The sequence below is a fragment of the Thamnophis elegans genome, chromosome 4, assembly GCF_009769535.1.
Source record: "Thamnophis elegans isolate rThaEle1 chromosome 4, rThaEle1.pri, whole genome shotgun sequence".
Classification (NCBI taxonomy): domain Eukaryota; kingdom Metazoa; phylum Chordata; class Lepidosauria; order Squamata; family Colubridae; genus Thamnophis; species Thamnophis elegans.
In genome coordinates, this window is record NC_045544.1 from 118795232 (window position 1) to 118817426 (window position 22195).

Here is a 22195-nt window from a genome sequence, read left to right on the forward strand (position 1 = left end):
GAAATGTGCATGTTCTATCACTTCCCCCTCCTTTCAGATTCCCTGGGCTTCCAAATGGATCCTTCCTCTTTGGTGTTTAGAAAATCTCTAAACACAGCTGTTCCAACACGCCCTAGGAATTGAGAATGACTGGTCCTTCTACCAATTGATAATAGCAGTAGCAATAGCACTTGGACTTATATGCTGCTTCATAGTGCTTTTACAGCCCTCTCTAAGCAGTTTACAGAATCAGCAGATTGCCCACAACAATCTGGGTCCTCATTTTACCCACCTCGGAAGGATGGAAGTCTGAATCAACCTTGAGTTGTGAGATTTGAACTGCTGAACTGCAGCTAGCAGTCAGCTGTAATAGCCTGCAGTACTGCACTCTAACCACTGTGCCACCTTGGCTCAGAATAGAATAGAATAATAATTCTATTTTGTTTGACTATTAGATATTCCCAGTCTTGTGCATTTTGCTTCCCCCCTCCCTCCCTCCACGTTTTTAATCCGTATAATAGAAGTAGGAAGTTTAAGATAAATAAATCTTCACCTAACTTGGCTCTCCTAGCTATGGGAAATGGAGCAAGTCTTATCCTGCATATCTTAATGTTTAGATAGATATTGTATATACTGAAAAACAAACCACTCCCTCATTTGCTTCCTCACAATCATTTATGGCTTTAATTGTTATTACTAAAAATAAAATCATTCGGCAACGCCTAGGCCAGTGATGGCAAACTTTTTTTGGCTCGCGTGCCAAAAGCAGGGGGAGCGCAGGGGGTCGTGGGCGGGCGTGCCACACCCATAATGCTATGCTTGGGACCACAGCACACATGCACGCATGACCAGCGCTCCAATTTTTTGCCGTGCTTTTTTTCGGCCTCCCCAGGCTCGAGAGGCTTTATAGGAGCCTGGGAAGGGCGAAAACACACACCACCCCGGAGGACCTCCGGAGGCTTCAGGAGCTTTCCTGAAGTCTCTGGAGCCCGAAAAACCGGTCCTACGGGCAAACCGGAAGTTCGGGAACCAGAAGTCTGGTTTTAGCCCTCTGGAGCCTTCGGGGGCCTTCAGGAGGCTTCCTTGAAGTCTCTAGAGGGCAAAAAACGACCGTACGAGCAACCCAGAAGTGACCTCTGGTTTGCTCGTGTTGTTTTTGCCCTCCGGAGCATTCAGGGAAGCCTCCTGAGGGCTCTTGAACGCTCCAGAGGGCTAAAACCGGCCCTACGAGCAAACCAGAAGTCTGTTCCCGAACTTCCAGTTTTCCTGTAGGGCCAGTTTTTAATGCTCTGGAGGCTTCAGGGAAGTCTCTGAAGGGCGAAAAATGGCCTCAAAAGAAGGCCGAAGTCAGCTGGCAGCATGCACAAGCCTCGCATGCCCTGACAACGGCTCCGCGTGCCACCTGTGCACACATGCCACAGGTTCGCAATCATGGGTCTAGGCAATCAGAGCAATTCAGTGTCACATGATCTCTGTTCCAACCGAGCATAGATTCAGGTCAGGCCACTGTCTTCGGCCATTATTATAATGGGGCATGTTTATAATGGGACAAAAATGGGACAGAAAGAAGAGAACCACAATTACATCAACACTGGCAGGGCAAACTACCATACATAAACAGGGAGCAAACCACTCCCCCACATTCACTCACACTGATGATGTTACCTAGTTAGGTAATGAAATGTCTACATGAAGAAAGCCAAGTCAGACAGCACCAAGGACTCCACAGATAATCTCACAGGCACTCACCAGTTTATTGACTTTAGGCTGTGAGGAGAAGAACTTGAAAACCTCGGCTTTCTTGTCAATGGGCTTAATTGTAAGCTGAAAGAAAAAAGGCTTGTGGTTTTTTTTTTAAAAATGATCATTATATACTAAGTCCATGTACAAAATTTGTTTCCACTAGAGACCCATGGATGTAAAGTATGACATCCTATAGCAGTGATGGCTAACCTATTTGTCCTCGCATGCCGAAATCGTGGGCACATGCCCACACCCACAATGCAATGCGCTCCCTGCACATGTGTGCATGACCCCTCTGCTTCCCCATGCATGTGCGCTCCCCATGCGATCCCCCGTGCATGCGTGCAATCCCCCGTGACCTCCCCGCACATGCGCGCAACACCCCCCCCCCGGTGCCCCATTTTGGTCCTAGTAGGCCTCCCTAAAGCCTCCTGGGACCAAAAATGGGGCACAGGGGAACATGCCACACATGCTTGCACTCTCTCCCGACAACACACATGCACATGCAACCCACCCTACCCCACACACTTGGGCACACAATCCCCCGCCTGCCCGCCCCCACGCATATGCGTACGTCTCCCATATGTGCAACAGAGACCCGAAAATCAGGTGGCTGGTGCGAGGCACGTGCATGTGATGGAGCTGAGCTGGGAGATGGCTCACATGCCCGCAGAGAGGGCTCCGCGTGCTACCTGTGGCACATGTGCCATAGGTAGGTTCATCATCACGGTTCTATAGCATTAAAAACAACCATTCTAACAACACAATGACAAACAGACATAGTAGAAAAAACAGTTCTATGTTTTTTATAAATATGTAGCAAAAATACAATGAAAAACCATCCCCTCTCCCTTCCCCGCCGCCACCGCACTGCCAGTCTGCAAGGGCGGAAAGGTTGGGGACCGCTGCCGTGGCACATCCCCCTACCTCTTTATCAGAATAAGAAATATTTTGGATGCTGCTCCATTCAAAAGACTTATTTGGAGAGAAACGGTTATTGATGCTGTAGACATGAATCCCTTTGGCATCGACCCCAAGCAGGAAGTCTGTATGATTCTTCTTTTGCTGCGGAGAAGTCCAAGGTTAAAATCAATATATTCATCTTGTGCACTGACTAGCCCTGCTGATGTTATTTTATTTGGGTAATGAGACATCTGGAAGAAAACAATCTACTTCAGGGAGCACCAAGGATCCCTCATTTCAACCCTGGGCTACAAATATTCTCCTTTATTGGTTAATATATTCACTGTCTGGCAACAATCAATTACAACTTATTTTGGCCTAAAATGCACATTTCACAATTCCAGATGTATTGCACAGGTAGTCCTCAACTTATGACTGCAACGGGGACCAGAATTTCTATTGCTAAACAAGGTGGCTGTTAAGGGAGTCACACTTCACAATTTTACAACTTTATTTGCCATGTTTCTTAAGGGAATCACTGTAATTGTTAAAGTGAATTACATAGTCGTTAAGTGAATCCAAGTTCCCCATTGACTTTGCTTGTGGGAAGCTGGTTGGGAAGATTGCAAATGGTGATCCCTGACTCCAGGACACGGCAGACATTGTAAATACATGCCAGTTGCCAAACACCTAAATTTTGATCACATGACACTGCAACAGCTGTATGGTCAGTGGTGGGATTCAAAGAATTTAACAACCGGTTCTCTGCCCTAATGATTTCTTTCGCCAAACTGCTCAGAAAGTTAACAACCGGTTCTCCCAAAGTGGTGCGAACTGGCTGAATCCCACCACTATGTACGGTAAGTGCAAGAACTCGTCATGTCCTTCCTTCCTTCTTTCTTTCTTTCTTTTTGCTTTCTTTTTCTTCCTTCTTCCTTGCTTCTTTCTTCCTTCCTTCCTTCCTTCATTTCTTTCCCATTTTGCCAATTAGGTGACTCTTTTTCAGAGCTGTTCTAACTTCAAACAATTGGTAAATTAATGGTTGTAAGTCGAGGAATACAGGTAGTCCTTGACTTACAACAGTTCATTTAATGATCGTTCAAAGTTGCAACGGCATTGAAAATAGTGACATGATCATTTTTCACACTTATGACCGTTGCAGCATCCCCATGGTCACGTAACTTACATTTGGATGCTGGAGAGCTGATTCATATTTATGACGGTTGCCTGGTTTAGGAGTCATGTGATCCCCTTTTACGACCTTCTGACAAGGCAAAGTCAATAGAGAAACCAGTTTCACTTAACAGCCATGTTACCAATTTAAAACCGCAGTGATTCGCTTAACAAATGTGGCAAGAAAAGTCCTAAAATGGGGTAAAACTCACTTAACAAATTTCTCACGTAAATTTTGGGCTCAATTGTGGTCATAAGTTGAGGACTATCCATATCTATAAACACCTGCCTTAACTGGGAATTTTATTGTCTTACCTAATTATCCTTACTGCAGCTCAACTACTCTCTATAAAGTACATAACCAGCACTTTTGCCTCTTGGAAGCTTCTTCCCCATTACTTCATACAGTATAAAAGAGTCAAACGTCAGGGTTCTATAAACTAGAATTTCTCTTTAGGTTAGCTAACATGAATACACATTGAAAAATGTAAAAACAAGACAGGGATGGGTTCCTGCCAGTTCTAACCTCTTCTATAGAAGATGTTCCACAAATCTATTGTGCCGTTTATAACCAGTTCCAGCTCCCTCCCTCCGCCCGTCCGCACCACGCTTGCCCCGCCCACCGCTCACTGATTGGCTTCCTCACCAATCGCCCCGCCCGCCTCTAAGAGTCCTATCTAAACCTTAAAGTTTTAAAGATGTCAAGTTTGAACACCCCTGGGGTGGGGGTTTCTAAAGGGTTAGGGGTGCAAGAGTCTTGTAACTTGACAGCTTTAAGACTTGCACGCTTCAATGCCAGAGTTTCTGAGCCAACATTTCAGTTGCTAAGCAAAAGCATTGTTAAGTGAGTTTCACCACATTTTACAAGTTGGCCATGCCCACCCAGTCACATGGCTGGCAAGCCACTCCCACTTGGTCACATGGCCAGCAAGCCACTCCCACCCAGTCACATGGCCAGCAATCCACTCCCACAAAGCAGGCCACACCTGCAGAAGAGGTTCTAAAAAATTTTGAAACCCACCACTGGAACAAGAAATCTGCTTAAGAGTCATGGCATTTAACAATGGAGAACACTTTTTAAGTCAGGCAAATTGCTCCAGATCCAGGCAATGCTGATGAGAATTTATGAATGACTCCCATAACCCCCACCCCATTGGTTTGGGTTTTTTTTTTTACTAGCAATACTGCTGGGGCACAAGGGACTTACAATCAAATATCTGGGACTGTCAGAAAAATCTGAATCGGATGCATTAAAAATCACACATACTTACAGCAATTGGAAAATAATTAACCCCATACATCTCCAAATCTTGTGCTATTTTAAGATAGTTCATCTCAGCTTCATATCTAGAAGAATGGAATATTTATTTTTTAAAAAGACTTGGAAAGGATTGTTCTTGTTTTATAAAGAAAACATGTTGATCTATATTACTGTCACCCCTAGGCTGTATTTACTGACTGTGAAATACTTTTACCTAGCTTTATTACCATTGCTAATCAAAGATGTTTACAAATTGCACTATAGCCTCTATTTTAAAAAATCACATAAATAGATGGTCAATTCAACCATGACGTAGAAATAGCTTCACTTGGCATATCCAAACAAATTCAAAATATTCTGGGACAAGTTTTATATTCAACTGAATGACCCCCAATTGAAAAATGCCTTTCCTGGAAGAATATTTTGAAGTCCTGGTAATGCTATGTAAAAAGTTCTGCTCTTGGAACAATCTGTAAAACAACTAAAGGCTTTGAACAGAGCACACCACAAACAGTGATGGACAGATTATCAAAAAAGATTATTCTTAAGCAGATATGTTCTTTTTAGTCTTAAAAAGCCTGGAACCAGCACTTTAAATGAAGTGTTGACAAAAATACAGTTTTTTATTTACTTATTAGTAAATAAGAGCCAAGGTGGCGCAGTGGTTAAATGCAGCACTGCAGGCTACTGCTAGATCAGCAGGTCAGCGGTTCAAATCTCACCGGCTCAGGGTTGACTCAGCCTTCCATCCTTCCGAGGTGGGTAAAATGAGGACCCAGATTGTTGGGGGCAATATGCTGACTCTCTGTAAACCGCTTAGAGAGGCCTGAAAGGCCTATGAAGCGGTATATAAGTCTACTGCTATTGCTATTGCTATTGCTATTAGATTTGTGTGCCACCCATCTTGCCTAGAGGTGAGATCAACAGCCAGAAGCAGAGTGGTGAGAGAACATGAGTTTCTAAATTCCCATCTGTTTTGATCAAACTTTGTATCAAGAAGTGAATTCAAGGGAATTTAGAATTCATCTAAATTTTTATTGGCTTCTACTAGGTTCCAGGGAAAAAAATAGATGAACATGGGCAGAGTGTCAAAATCGTGTAATGTGTATTGTGACATCTTGGTTTATTTTTCATTATCCTACCTTTATTATTTTTATAAAGAACTCAACACTATGAACAAACTTAATCCCCCTTTCTCTTCCTATTTTCCCCACAAAAACAACAACCCTGTGAGGTGAGCTGGGCTGAGAGAAAGTGGCTGCCCCAAATGCCTTAACCACTAGAAACTGAAAACCTGCCCTTTGTCCTTCTATCATGACGTTGCACAAAAATATGGAAGGAGTGTAACTTCCACCAGTGTTGCACACAAATTGGAAAGGGGCAGAAAGTGTGTCACTGCCCCTCTCCCCAATACCAGGTGTTAATGGATGTAAGTCCTTTTTTTTCCTTTTTTTGCAACTACAGTTGCACAAGCAAAGGGCGCTCGCAGTACCTGGCCATTCCCTGGTGTCCAGCATAACAAGCAGTAATCCTTTCTTCCCACATGTCAGGGGTCATCTGATATTGACGGAGAACCTAGAAAAGTAAAAAACAAAAAAGAAAACAACGGCAAAAATATTTACTTTTCAAACCTCTAGAAGGCTGTTCATGCTGGTATGACAAACTGGAAGGGCCTGCAGAATTACATATGACTTAAAATGCTGCAGGATTAGAAGCAAACTGACTCCCATTTCCAGAAGCCTTTCAGCTTGTTGGTAACTTAATAAAAAACTCCTAACTTCGGTTTGATTTTGTCATAAATTTCCCTTTCGTGAAGAGCAATCTGGAGTCTATCTGGAAGAAGGTTAATCCAGAATAAAAACACCAAGGTCAGGTTATAAACTCATTTTGAGCTCATGACCCTGGAGAAGATATCTCGAAGGAGAATTCTCACATTCTCCAATAGTTGCATGAGAATTGACCGAATGTCAGAATTTTAAAATTTCCCACTCTCTAGAAAACAAAGAGGAACAATCTGTCCTAAAAGAGTGAATAGAAATCACTGGTTTTTGGGAAGAAGTTGTTTTATGAGTCATGCAAATCCGTTGCTCCCTATCTGGCTAATTCTGCTATTTTGGGTATCTGAGGATTCCTATTCATGATCAGGAGGATAGGAAAGTGTGAAAACACTTACTCTTTTTGGCAAAAGCTCTTCTGGAGCTAAGAAACCTGGTTTGTGCAGATTTGGGTCATAGTCACCATACTGTGAGGGAAAAAAGTATCAGATGAGTCAACAGGAAAAGACTGTAAACAAAAAATTGACAGCATAGTATAAGATCTAAATTAACACTTTTTTAAAAGAGAGAGAAAACATGGAATCATTTGATCATAAAATAACAACTAAAAATGGCTAAAGCTCTAAAAGATTTTTATAAGTGAAATCTGAAGTGTGATTTACACCTTGTAATTCCATAGGAGCAAAAAAAAAAGACCCTGTCAGAAATAATTTTCCTGAGAATTTTACCTTCCTGTCCTTTAGTTCTGACAAAATATGCTTGAGGTTTAACCAGCTAGTACCAAACATACACTAGTTTACAGCTCAAGAAGAATCCAGTGCAGTGGTGGGATTCAAAAATGTTTACTACTGGTTTTGTGGGCGGGGTGGGCATGACATGGCTTGGTGGGCATGGCAGGGGAAGGATACTGTAAAATCTCCATTCCCTCCCCACTCCAGGGGAAGCTTACTGCAAAATCCCCATGCCTTCCCGATCAGCTGGGACTTGGGAGGCAGACAATAGATGGGGGTGGGGCCAGTTAGAGGTGGTATTTACCAGTTCTCCAAACCACTAAGAATTTTCACTACTGGTTCTTCAGAACTGGATGGATCCCCTTTAGAATTTGTTGTCAACTCCGCCAACGCAGTAAAGCTACAATGGGTCCAGCTGTAACTTAAGCACCAATCACTAGGAAAAGAAGATCCTAATGTCCCCTTAAAGAGAGAACTACAGTTTAGTGGTATGGCTTGGTAAGCAAACTATCCAAGCTGGGCTCACACATTGTCCATAAACCTTAGTTTTTATAACAATGGCTGTTGAATAGTGTATAGGTTTTTGGATGTATTCCATACCTTGATCATTAAACCAGTTTTACAGATCATAATTCACAGGTTTCTCTAAACATTATACGCTTTGGCCCCAAACCATCAGCCCTATTGAAATTGAGTCCCAAGATCCTGGGTCAGAATGGATAACAAAGTAGGTTGCAGAGTGTGTTGTTCTTATGGGTTTTTTTTTAATTGATCGCTGTTTAATTTTCCAGATATTTGATGATTTTTGTGTTTATAGATTCATTTCATAAACCTTCCAGAGTTAACACTTTGGGACAGAGTATAAATTTCATCAATCAATCAATAAACATGTAGTGTCACTGAGTCCCACAATCTAATTCCAGTCATCTCCAAATAGCTACCTTACCACTAGCAGTACAGTGGGACAAGTATGAAATCTCGCTACGATGGGTGCTGCCATCCTATTGTAGGAAGTTATCACCCGCCCTCTCCCAGAAAAATGAAATATCCTAGGGAATATTGAAAAGGTAGAATATTTCTCTGGATGTGAAAAGAAAGAAACATGTTTTAAAAGACAGAATAGCTGCCTGTAGCTTCCTGCCCATCCCCACTTTGTCAATGGGCCATTAAGAAGGCCAAGCTAGTCCCTTTACATAATAAAGAGTTCTCCACTTTAGCTCCAGGGGAATGGGATTAAGGCATGATAATATTGGCACCTTACCCAACTCACCACATGGCATCTGAAAACTCAACCAAACCTGGATTCAAAACGCAGCCTAGGGAGTTGCCCCTGCATGGGCCCATGGGAGTCTGACAACCAATCAGAATACAAGCTCAAGATCAAAGGCCAGAGAGGGCATAAAACCAGGGACTCAGCTTCTCTTCCTTCCTTGCCTTCCCTTCCCTTCTCTTCTCCTCTCCACCAATATTGAAGCATGTGATCACCTTTTCTGTTCAGGACTCAAGCCATGTGGTCCTGTCCACCATTAAAACCATCTTCCCAAGCAGCCTCCATGTCTCCAGTGTCTTTTTCCCCACTTGGAGCCAAACCCAGAAGGACATTTCTTCCAACACTATCATAGTTATATATATTATATGCCCAAAGACATTTAGGGATAATGAAAGGCAAAATGTTCACTCATTTCATTTGATCTGCCTCAGTTCTGAACTAAAGCTGGTTGATTTCTGCCAGTAACTAGCAAGGGTTGGTAAAGCAGTTCTCTGTTCAGTGCTAAGAAAGGCTGGATGAATGAAACAGTTACAGCTGCCCCCCTCCCCCTTTAACTTTCTGAAGGATGATTCAGGGAAGAGGAAAGGTCAGGAAGAGACGGAAGGAAAATCCATCCGGTTCAGGTCCAAGTCAGGAATAAAATAAAATGGAGGATGATTGGGAAGAAAATGTAATGATGAACAGAACCAACAGCAGTTCTGGGTCAGCTGAACAACTAACTAGATGAGTGCCAGGATTTTATACAGGTCCCGAAATGCAGGATGGGGAGGGTTGCAATGTCTGAAATGCCCTTAGGAAATTGTGCAAGGTAATGAGCTCTGTGTCTTCTGCTAAATGGTAGTGGGTTAATCCTAAATGGTCATGTCCTGTTCTTAGAATTTGGGTGGAGGAGAGTGTAAAATGTTTAATCCCATGCCTGGAGGTGAAGGTCTTTTGTTTCTGAATAGACTGGCCCAATCTTTCTTAATGGGCACAAAACATCTGCTCGGGGCTATTAAGAAAGGCTGGTTCTGCTTTCTGTCTTTAGGAGCATGTTTCTCCTTTAGGGAAATATAACATTCTGCCTTTTTAATATTTCCCCAAATTTTTCATTCTAGAAGTGGGGGCTTCCCACAAGACATTATGCAGGAATTCCTCAAATGCATGCTGCAGAATTATTTTTAATTACGAAAAAGGGCGGAGTAGGGAAGAACAACTATCACCTTACAGGTAGACCCTAACTTATGACTGTGCCATAGATCATAAGTTGTGATGGTCGTATACTGGGTCACCCACATGACTGACTCAATTTTACAACATTTTATGCCATGGTCATAAAGTTAATGCTATGGTTATAAAATTAAATCCACAATAGTTAAATAAGCCCATTGTTTGCTAGATCCAGCATAACTTCACTAAGAAATCTGTACTCAGAATGCCCTCTGCAGTCTAAATTGCATTTTGTTCCATAGTGGTTTTTTGTTTAAAATGAAGATATGTCAATCTCCTCTCTGCGTTTTAATTCACTGACCTCCCTCGAAATCTAAACAGGGTGTACTCATTAAACAAATCTGCAAAACACCCCAAAATGGAGACAGATGAGGTGAAAAATATACCACTTCCTATTTCCAGCTAAGCTTCAGCAGATCATTTTCTGTGTTAATTAACACTCTGCGTATGTGTTATAAAAGGCGACAAACTAACAATTATAAAGCCTCACCTTGGCTTGAACTGCATAAGACGCCAATAAAATTGTAGCCTCGGGAGAACAGTAGATTTCTTCATCCAATATTTGTTTCTTAACCTAAGACACAAGGTGGAAAAAAAAGAGAAGAAAAATCTAAGACCCAGCCAAAGCTTGAAAACAAAATAATAGACACCCAGACTTTGTTTTGGCACCTGAAATGTAACCGTTAGCTGAGTTTTTGAGTGAAAAAAAATAATAAAAGAAATGTTGGCCGCTGTAGAGACATGCACAAAAATACCAAGAATATTCAAAGTAGTTACATATGCTTTTAAAGCATGCTGCATAATAACTACATTCTAAACTGTATCTAATTTCTATTTGGAAGATCAGATCAGTAAGGGATTGTTTAGTCCACTCTTCTATTTTGTTAGTGGTCAGCCAGATACTGAGAAAATCCACAATCAAAATAGAAAAGTTATAATTCTCCACTATGATTTGTTTTCCACCATAGAAATGTAGAGTATCGGAATTAATAAGGGGGAAAATCTAGCAAATCAGATTCATCTAAACCAGCATTCTATTTTCCAGAGCAGCTAAAGGCTTCTTCAAAATCCAACAAGAAGGCTTGAAAACAATTCCTGTGCTTGCTTTTCTGTTTTTTATCTTTCCGAGAAACACTGTGTTTGCACGTAGGGGCTAATTCAAATACTGTTCAGGTCACTGTTGTTTGGAGAAGCTTACACATTCTATTCAGTCCCCTAAATATGGCCTGGTAAACTCCGGGAAAACAATGCTGCATTTATCTTGTGCTTTTCTCGTGTGTGTCCTGAATGAACCATCAAGCAAAGTTTCTTTTTGTTATTTGGAATGCTAGCAATTTGAGGAAAAAGAGAGGGGGGAGTTCCCATTATACCTTTTGTGCCACTGACAATTTTATTTCAAGCTTGTAGAAATTGTGCCCCTTCAGTATTACTCTCCTCTGGCAACTGTAATCAAATAACATGATCAGATGGCTAGAGTTCCCAATTCTGTTTAATGTATTCACACCCTATCTTATCTCCCTTTTATGACTCCTGTCTTTTTAATAAAATTTGCGTTTTTTTCTCTTTGTTCCTTGTTCATTCATCATGTGTAGCTGTTTGTTTTAATTGGGAGGTTTAATATAACATAAGGGCCACAGTGGCTCAGTGGCTAAGACGCTGATCTTGTCGATCGATCAGAAAGGTCGGCAGTTCGAATCCCTAGCAGCCATGTAATGGAGTGAGCTCCCATTACCTGTCCCAGCTTCTGCCAACCTAGCAGTTCGAAACCATGTAAAATACGAGTAGAAAAATAGGAACCACCTTTGGTGGGAAGGTAACAGCATTCCGTGAGCCTTCGGCGTTAAGTCATGCTGGCCACATGACCACAGAGACGTCTTCAGACAGCACTGGCTCTTCGGCTTTGAAACAGAGATGAGCACCGCCCCCTAGAGTTGGGAATGACTAACACACTTGTGCGAGGGGAATCTTTATCTTAATATAACATATGGGAGAAAGCACCCTTGTTTTCTTCCAAACATAGAAGGCTATAGAGCCACAGAACCTCTGCCTAGAAAGATAAGTTGATTTCTAAATTGTCTTTATTTTAGAAGGCAATCAAATAGGGCATTTACGGAATAACTGTGCCAGGATCAAACTGAGTTGTGATTGGGTGTTCTACTGCTTTTCTTTTGCTTTTTTAAATGATCCCTGTATAGATTTCTGAATTTAATGTTTTAAGGATTCTTACTTTTATTTAGAATTTTTTCTACTTATTTCTTTATAGCCCCACTGGGCTTTTTTTCAGTATAGAGATAATAATTATTAGTGCAATTAAAATAATTAAAGCTCAGATCTCATCCTAAAGTCTGAAAAGGGGACAACCTAAAGAAGTCAATTTTAAAAATCAAATTCATTTAGGTATGGCGACAGTTACTGGAGTAGCTGATCTCTACTACTAAACACTGTGACTTTCTCATTCCTCCTGCCATGAGGGGAATTGCCTTGTACATAATAACTTTGCATTCTTAAACCAAGCAAATGGTTCAATACATTTTAACAGGTTGGATTTCTTAAGTATACAAATCCTTGCATAGGTTATTCTCTCACTCTTACCCCAATTATACTGCAAATCTAAATTTTAACGTTAGGAAACCCAGCAAGTTCAAACGTGTTGCTTTGCCTCCACTTTTATGTTTCTTTTGGAACTGCAAAAAAATTCCCCAAACTACATTCCTCCAAGGGGAACAAGCCAAGGCAGGTTTGAAGGAACTGCAAGAAAATGAGTAGCTTTCAGGGAGATGAAAAGAAAAGGAAGGGAAAAGAGAAACAGACTTCTTTCCAACTAGCTCAGCCCACAATTAACAATTATAATTGTCAAGGCAATGGTTAAAAGCAGAAAAGCCAGGAAATTGATTCTATCTAGTGGATCAACTCTTCCAAAGAAAAGTTGGTTCCAAGGTAATAACCGAAGCATGTGTTCAGGGTTTTAGCTGTTTACATTAAACTAGTTTCTGAAATCCAGCACCCCACTCCGGTTGATAATGATCAAATGCAGTAATAGGGGTAGGACTCCTGTTTTTTGGCATCCTAAGTCAAGGGTGTCAAACTCAGCATCTGGCCCACAGGTTGCTTAGATCTGATGTGGGGGGCCTCCCTGGAAACAGTGAAGGTCCAGCCTCTGGTGCCTCTGCCAGCAAAAACAGAGCTCAGGAGGGGTTGCAGGAGGCCATCCCGGCCGAAAACGGGGCCCCGGAGCCCATTTTCGCTGACAGAGCGCTTGGGCCACCACAGGCACTCCCAACATGAATGATGTCATGCTGGCCATGACCCTCCACCCCCTGAAGTCAAACACAACCCTGATGTGGCCCTCAGTGAAGCGCGTTTGATACCCCTGCCCTAAAAAATTCCTTTTCCTGCAGAACAGACAGCACACAAAAATATTTGCTTTTCAATGCCAGATGAAATCCTGGCTTTTTACCAAAGCACAGATTAAATATGCCATTTTATCCCTTTAAAAGTCTGTTTGTTTTCATTATGGCATTGTGGTTATTTTTGTTTTAAATTTAAATTTAAATTTAAATTTAAATTTCAAGGTATCACTCATTTTTACTTCACTTTGCTTGTTTTATGGATTAAAGCTTTTCCCGAGAACCTTATATGAGCTATAAATACTTTAATCAATGAATAAATGTTTTCTAGATCCACTCCCCCCCCCCTTCACCAACCTCCTGTAGCCTCCAGGTCATCTTGCCCACCCACACTGCACACAGCCTTCTCCTTACACCTGCATGGCATTTTCACACTTCCTCAGGCTGGCAAATAAAGGTAAGAGATGCAACTTTTACAAAAGACAAGGAGCCCTCTGCCCAGCTTTTGGCAAACAGTATCCTTACAATTTGAAACTACATCAAAGTACTCATAAGTGGGGAATAATGCAAAGCTTCTTGAACATGTGTTTAAGAACGGTTGTTACCTATATAATATGATTTCACTAAATCTGAAGTTTTCCATATTGGTTGCAGCAGAGTTAGGCGATTGCTTAAAAGGCGAGGGGTGTTAAAAAAAATTAAGGTTGGGGGTGAGAGCTGAATGCCAGAATCTCTTTCATCAGAAGCATATACCTTCATCTCACATAAGTGGCGTTTCTCAACCTTAGCAACTTTACAATGTGTGAACTTCCACTTCTAGAATCCTCCAGCCCATTTCTTGATCATAAATCATTACATATTGACTCCCTTAGGACTGTAGGATATTTTTTGATACCTCCATCTACTTCCCAATAATTGTTTGGAGGACTAGCAGAGTTGGAAACAACTGGACAGGGGAAACCTTTACCTTTACAATAATGTTTTCTGATTTCCTACAAATCAAGGAACACCACACTTCATAAACTATAAATATACTTTAATAAATATATAAAGTAAATATACTTTATAACAGTGCTTCCTAAAGCTAGGTAAATTACCCCAAATTGGATAAAAGTGGCTTTTCTTTTGGTAATGATACAAAAACCAATAAAGAAAGACATTTAAGTTGACTGAAATATGCCACATGTACTAAAAATGCATTTGAAAATCTCCCAAAGTATTCCCATTAAGACAAAATTGATAAAACTACATGGCAATTTTTGAAATAACTTAAAAGATAATTTCTGTCAAAGTTACTACAATGCTAAAGGAAGGGATTTATAACTAGTCCTTGCAGTTTAATAAGACTTTCTGACAAATGGTTTTGAATAATGAAGGAAAAGGTTTGGGAAGCAATGCTTTATAAGATAAAATAGAATAAGAAGAAGGATCCAAAGTGTAGCCTCTAACACAAAGGGCTTCCCACAGAACCTCTGCATGAATTCTGGATTTGTTTCATTTGGGTCATCCTCCAATTTCTGTACTGGTGTAACAGGACATGTAACCCTTCCCAATATAGCAAATATAGCAATTAGCTCTATTTCGTTAAATACAGCAAAATTAGCTGCCCACACTCAGAAGGTATCTGAGTGTGTTCCAGTTCCTCTTTCCATTAGTTGATTATACAGATGCAGTTTTGAATCCTGAATTGGAAGATCTATGAGCGACAATTAATTCAAGGAAGAGGGCTCGCAGTTTATGCAAGTCTCTAAGAAATAGAAAACAAGACTGATATCAGAAGTCAGTGCTGTCAAAATCAGACATGATGTATAATCCAACGAAGGGATTAGTGTCATTTCCCAAGGTTTCTTGGTTCCACACTCACTAAATTTCTATGCAAGGATGAAGCAAGGGAATAGCACCAATCGTTCTCTTTTGGTGTTCTTCCTCTTGGTGGATTGAGCCCAGAAAGAAATGGCAAATAAATGATCAGCAACAAATCGGCTAACAAGCCCCAAACCAAAAGAGGACCCACTGAAGACCCCTTTGCTTTCAACTAATCCTAAAACCCTAAAGTTGGCACAAACCTAAGGAGTGCCCCAAGGAAGAGGATGATCATAGATGGTTAAACATGATGATAATGATGATGTTCAAAAGACAAGCATGACATCTCAAAGCCAATTCTGAATAAAAGAAATACCTTCTGACCTGCAGAAAGAAGAGATGTTGGGTGATCTCCTGCAGAAGCTCCTCTTCAACCTTCTCAGGGTAAAACTTCACTAAAAAACAAAAGTTCACTGGATCTTCTTTGGGAATATCCTGATCTAAAACCTGTTTGGAAAAAAGAAACCAGAACAACTAAACACCTCCGATTAGGAAAAGCATGTTTGGCAAAGCAGAAGCCCAAAGCCACTCTTTCTTGCCATGAATTCACAATGTCACCCTAGGACTTTTTTTTGCACCTCACTCATTGCTAGTTCACATGTGCTTGTAGCAACTTCTTAGCATCAATGGCCAGGTAAAGAAATTACTGTAATTTAAAACTGCATTTCAACTTTCACATATTTAGATGCATTTAGATGGATGCATTTTATGTTCTGATCTTCATCCTTTAGTTGGGGGGGAGGAGAAATAACCAAATTGAGCAAGGCTTTCTCCTGCATTTTCCACTCCCAAACCATTTCAGATTTACAAATGTAAATTTCTTAGTCTTTCCCATTGTTTCCAATCTCCCTTTGCATATGAACTGATACATTTCACACATATATCTCCCCTCCCTTCCCCCCTCCCCCTTTTTTTTTAGTCCTGGGAGATAGTAAGAGGAGAAAGATCTTATCAATGGTGCTAATGTAATCCCTATAGTACTTCTTTTCTCCAGTTTCTGTGAAAGTTAAAGGACCAAAAATGTAAGATAAATGATGAGTCACTGGTAGAGAAGCATTCATATTCCAGTCTAGAGGCAAAGAGGACTTCAATTAGCTAAAGGGGGTAGAAGGAATGTAGTTTGAAAATGCACATGAATATGAATGTGCACATGTGTTTTTCAGCCTAACCGCCATTCACACTTAAAAATTATCATTGTAAATTAAGGATAGGCATAGATGGTATCTCTCTGCTTTCAGGTCTTTTGTCTTTCATTTCACTAAACACACACCCAATTTCACCATTACAATGTAATGGTGCATTTTACTCTTTTTTACATCAAAGGTAAGCTGCTTTATTCACTTAAATACTCTCAAAAGAGCCAATTACTTTGCCTGGCCTGGCTCCTGAAGGCTCTCTGTCCCTCCTTCAAAACAAACTGAGATCCCTGAGCCAAAAATAAAATTTAAAAAATGCTGACCATCTCGAAAGAAAACTTTTAGAATATCTTTAGGTCTTTCCAACTCAATGCGTATTGTTTTGTAATGAAAGTTTAGATTCCAAACCTTTTTATCCATCTTCAACCAAATGCCCATTCCTTTGACAGAATACCAGAGGCCAAAGTACCAGGATTCTCTCAGCCCCAATGCACGACACACCTGGTCAAACAGGTCTTTTCCTTTCCACTTCATCTGTGGATTGCAATGGTACAAAATCAATTTTGAATAGATAGATAATCAGGACATCTGAGTGTGAAAAAATATCTCTATTCACTCTGTGTAAAAATAGGAATGCCAGAGCCTCTGATGGTAAGTACAAAATTAAAATTGCATTATTTTGCCTTTTAAGAAAAGTAGAAATTAGGTGGTTTTTGTGTGTTCTTCAAGTACATCTCCACTAGTCCTTCTTTTCATTAAACTAGACATATCCAGTTCCTGCAACCGTTCTTCATATGTTTTAATCTCCAGTCCCCTAATCATCTTTGTTGCTCTTCTCTGCACTCTTTCTAGAGTCTCCACATATTTTCTACATCGTGGCAATCAAAACTGAAGGCAGTATTCCATGTGTGGCCTTACCAAGGCGTTATAAAGTGATATTAACACTTTACGTGATCTTGATTCTATCCCATATAAAGGTCTATATAAATATATTTATGAATTGTTCTCCCATAAAAGCCCCACATTTAACTCAGTGGGCTGACGAAGGAAGAACCTTCAAATTCTAATTCTTAGTATAGTCTTTCATTGTACAAAATAAAAATAATGAAATTGTTAATTTAGCACACGTGAGATATGATAATGCCAAGATAGCTTCAAAAGCAAGCCTCAACAACACCAGTTCTACTACCTCCCCCTATTCCTTTAGAGATCTAAATTCTGGGCAACTTCAATCAACCAATGTTCTCCCAAATTTCTTTACTGAATTAAACTAGAAGCACTTGGTTTCTACAGCTAGAAACCATGTACATTTAGGGTGCCTAATTATTGTGATTCGTCACTGATCTAGCAGATAATCCAGTTGGAAGAAAAGACAGCCATGCCTCTTCTGAGATTGATAGCCCAGCAGAAATTATCTGCCATAAGCAGAGACTGAAAGAGATGTGGCAAAGTTCTAACAGGCACTCAGAGATAGAACAGATATTCTTAAATAAATACTACAGATCAGTGAATGGCACATGAACCAGGTAAGAGGCAAACAGCCTGAAAATCACTGCAATTACAGCAGTTGAATCTGGTGATAAGGGTTCCTTTTAAAATGCACATCACAAAAATCCCTGCAATTGAACAATTAGCATGTCAAAAAAAGGCATTCAGTGTAATCTTTTCCTTGATATGTCAGCTTTTTACATTCAGAGACAGAGAGAAACAGGTATATAAATCTTATATCTGGATGAAAATTCTGGCCTTTAGAAATCAACACAACAACAAAATACCTCACAACTGAATTCCATTTCAGCTTCCATTGTTGAAACTTTAACTTTAAACATTTTAGGCTGCTTCTTCTTTAGTCCCGTGATAGACATGTTTTAAGCCTGCCTGGAGCAGCACAATGGAGGAAATGGTCTGAAAAAAGAAGAGATAATTAGCAACATATTCCAAAGTAAATATACTTAGAAACAATCTTTTTTTTTTACTTATAATAACAGGTTCAGATATAATGCGGATGAATCTGGAAGTTTAATTTAGCTTCTGATAGATTCATGGCTCACCATCACTCAAAAAGTCCTATCAGCAAGTTTCTGGTTTATCTCTAACAGTCCTATCAAAGAACCTTCTCTTCCCTTTGGAGGCCAGACAGATGTTTTTAGGAAACCCTCAAATCTTTCTCCTCAGTAAGTAATATTTAGCAGCATATTTCTGTGTACTATCATGGCAAACAACCATTCATTAATTTGATCCATTCTCTTGAAAGTCATCTAAAGTGGTGGTTATCCCAATGTTATAGCAAGAGTTATCATAACTAGTAATAAAATTATTGTGAGACGGGTGGCTATACACATTTGACTAATAATTAAAAGGCAGCAAAACTTTAACTATTGGTGCCTTAGGCACCAAAAATACAGCATAAACTTTTAGGCCAAGATAACACAGGAGAAACAAGTCCAGACATTCATCAAAAATAAACTCCACCTTTTAGCCTAAGAACAAGTTTATTTTCATTTCAAGTGAAGGCTGTAGGCAAAAATATCCCAAATGACATTTGGAAGATCTCTCTGGAAGCAGATAAAAATACGTCATGGAAAGGATCCAAACCCAAAGGCCGTGTTAATTGGATAGTGTCAATAAATGTATTGGATATTTGTGGGGCTAAAAATAGGCTGGATTTACTAGTGATGGCAAATAGTTTGTGAAAACCAGGAAGATAAAAAAAAAGTAACTGTCCTATGAAGTCAGCTGAATGCCTATACAACTTGATTGAACAACTTACATTAAATCCTATGATTCTTTCTTCCTGCCTGTAATTCTGTGCCCAAAGCTTTCCCAGAGCTTTGGGGAATCATGCAGATGCTGGTGATTAAATATCCCATCTTTTCTGGTTTATGCAACAGACATAGAGTGAATCGAAAAAATGATCCGAATTTTGGAGAGGGGACAGCATGTTTTTAAGGGGCGTGGAGAGAACAGCAAGCAAAAAGAATTCAGAGGCAGTGGATAGACTGACAACTGAGAAGTAATACCACTACAGTATAGTCATTTGTTCACATGATGGTCTCAGCTTCTGTTGGATTTCTGCATTTTTAAAGACTAAGTGTAACCCGGGAAACCTTCTTTAGTTACTGCAAATGTTTTTAAATCCATTCACTTAATCAACTCATTACAACCCAATTGAAATGTTTCATGGGTGGTAAATAACGCTTTTGCATTCCATTGGTCTACTGAACATTGCCCTTACAGACTGCCCACAATATGAATAAAAATGAATAAAACAAACCTAAAATCAATATAAATACGCCAAACAGCTCATTAAAAAAACATGTAAACAGAATTCAACTCCAAAAGACTGCAGAAAGGCTTAGAAAAGCTGTTGGCATATGAAACAGAATAATATTAACACCTGCAGAATACAATACATTGGGGCAAATATTTCAGAATCTGGGTTCCAGCAGCAAGAATGACTTGTGGTAGCCAGTCTCTCAAATCAGGCATGACCAGTTCAAACCATTTTGCTGTCCCAAATAGATAATAGAAACAGTACAAAATCCAACTGGACCAGAGGTTGAATATCATTATATAATGCCAACATTAGCAATAAGATGGCATTTTTGGCTTAGTCAACAATGGGGTGAAGGGCACTGCCACCTCGCCCCCCTCCCCATTTCTACCTGAAGTTCACAACTCATAAAAATAGGTTTATGTAAAGAAGGTCTCCAAGAGCCAAGCAAAGGTAGATCTTGAGACCCCTAAGTCTTGACCTAGGAGTAAATCCTACTTCCTCGCCTCCCTCTTAAAATAGTTCAGAAGCATGTTCCCCGTTTTGCAAACGAGACTATAGGCAAACTCTGCTGTATGAATTCATAGCTAGGACTGGAAGTGACTCAAGGACTTGGGGGTTTAGGGTTCCCACAATTTGAGGGGAGGTCAGATCTTGCATTATACGGTGAAATACCTTGGACAACCAGCCCACGCAGAAGAAAACTCCGTATTCTTTTGCACGGAGCGTGGAAGAAGAAAGGATGCCGGCTCTTGGGGGGGGGGGGGGAGTGTTACTCTGCCTGAGTGATCACGCGAAATGACAGATCACCCCAAAGCTTCCCTGGAGAAATGTGGGGCGGATCGGGCAGGAGCGAGAGAGCAGAAGTCCCCGCGTGAACAGTAAAGGCGCCAATATGAACCGCGGTCCATGTCAAGAGACCGACAGGGAAAAAGAATGAGAGGGCAGAAAGAAATTCCTGCATGATTTTGCAGACACAGAATATATGTGTCTCTCTGTGTGTGTGTCTTTCTCGCACAGCTGTATCTGTCACTGTTTTCCATTCCTGGATCTGAGATTACAAATTAAAACACATTTTTTAAAAAAAAACAGAAACCTCTTGCTAAAGCTAGCGTTGTCTCCCGCTTCACAAACACGGTGCTAGTTTTATAATGCTGTTGCTAGAAATCTCTCCCCTCCCCATAAAACTGCAGAGAAAGACAGACCTGATCCAATTGCTTACTTACCGCTCGGTGTGCTTTGCACGCTTAAACTCCACGCCTGAAGTCGAATTGGCGTCTTTAATCCCTTCCCCCGTTTCCAAAGGATCTAAAAACAATTGTCCCCGAAGTTGCAATTGGTAGCCCACACGTGCATCGTCGCTGGGGAGAAATAAGATACAAGGACTGATGTGTCAGCGGCTCCCCTTCCTTTGTTTGCTCTAAACTGGAGCATGTCAGCTGGACTGCCTTCGGAGAAATCAAAGAATTTACTTTCCCAGGTGATGGGGGGGGGGTAACCATTTCCTGCCTGGGTGCTCTTCAGACTCCGCCCACTTTACCATCACTATGAGTTCTTAAATACTGTTTACCACAAGGGGAAAAACTCCAAGGTCTTCTAACATCATTATAGTCCATTCTTTCCTTCTAGGTTCAGCGGAATTAATCATTAACCATAGAGCATCAATATTTGTAATGGCTAAAGTGTGATGAACATGACTAATTGTGTCTTCTTTCTTTATTTCTCCATCTCTCTCCATGTCAGGGACAAAGAAGATAACTTGCACCGAATCATCATTTATATGCTTCTTGTTCCATGCACTATTTATATCCTGCTTTTCAGTTGTACAGCTTCACATAAGGGCTTGCAAATAACAAAAGTACCAAATATACATGTGTGTGTGTGCATGCATGTGTGTGCGTGCATATAAATATGTATGCATGTGAGGGGGTATAGATTTAGCAGATAAACAGCTGACGGAGACCCCAGTGCTACACCAGTTGAGCGCCCATTCCTGCCTCAGCTCCTGCTCATCTAGCAGTTTGAAAGCATGCAAATGCGAGTAGATTAATAGGTACCACTTCAGTGGGTACATAACAGCATTCCATGCACCATTGGTATATAGCCATGCTGGCAACATGACCATGGAAAATGTGTTTGGACAATGCTGGCTCCGTCAGCCAAGAAATGAGCACCATGCCTTAGAGTTGGACAGAACTAGACAGGGAAATCTTTATATATATAGTCAACTACCTTTTATATTTTAAGTATATAAAACAACTCCCTTTGAGGGAGATGGCAGTTAAGAAAAACAAAATATAAATAAAATAAAACTGTAAAATGTAGAAAAGGGGAATTTCAGAAACCAAATGCTACCCCTATAAAAGCTCTTTCTAGATCTATGTTTTAGATATTTATATATGCACCATAGTACAACTGCTAGTCTTTAAGTACTTTCAGTTTCTTGTTTCTTTCACACAAAAAACTAGTTTGGTTTTTATATACAGGCATCCTTGACTTAGGATAATTGAGCCAAAAATTTCTGTTGCTAA

General features: G+C 40.5%; 1 protein-coding gene across 1 annotated transcript in view; it reads right to left on the minus strand.

Annotated features, from left to right (window-relative positions):
* LOC116507040 (merlin-like) overlaps nt 1-21223 on the minus strand; it is a 34404-nt gene extending 13181 nt beyond the window's left edge. The window contains exons 1-10 of the mRNA XM_032214967.1: nt 20891-21223; nt 18166-18295; nt 16799-16924; nt 15579-15701; nt 10535-10618; nt 7233-7301; nt 6552-6634; nt 5070-5145; nt 2650-2787; nt 1729-1803 (exon numbers count right to left, since the gene is read on the minus strand). Of these exons, the coding sequence (XP_032070858.1) occupies nt 1729-1803; nt 2650-2787; nt 5070-5145; nt 6552-6634; nt 7233-7301; nt 10535-10618; nt 15579-15701; nt 16799-16924; nt 18166-18255 (864 nt within the window). The 5' untranslated portion in view covers nt 18256-18295; nt 20891-21223. The remainder of the gene's footprint in view (nt 1-1728; nt 1804-2649; nt 2788-5069; nt 5146-6551; nt 6635-7232; nt 7302-10534; nt 10619-15578; nt 15702-16798; nt 16925-18165; nt 18296-20890) is intronic.
* Nucleotides 21224-22195: the final 972 nt, after the last annotated feature.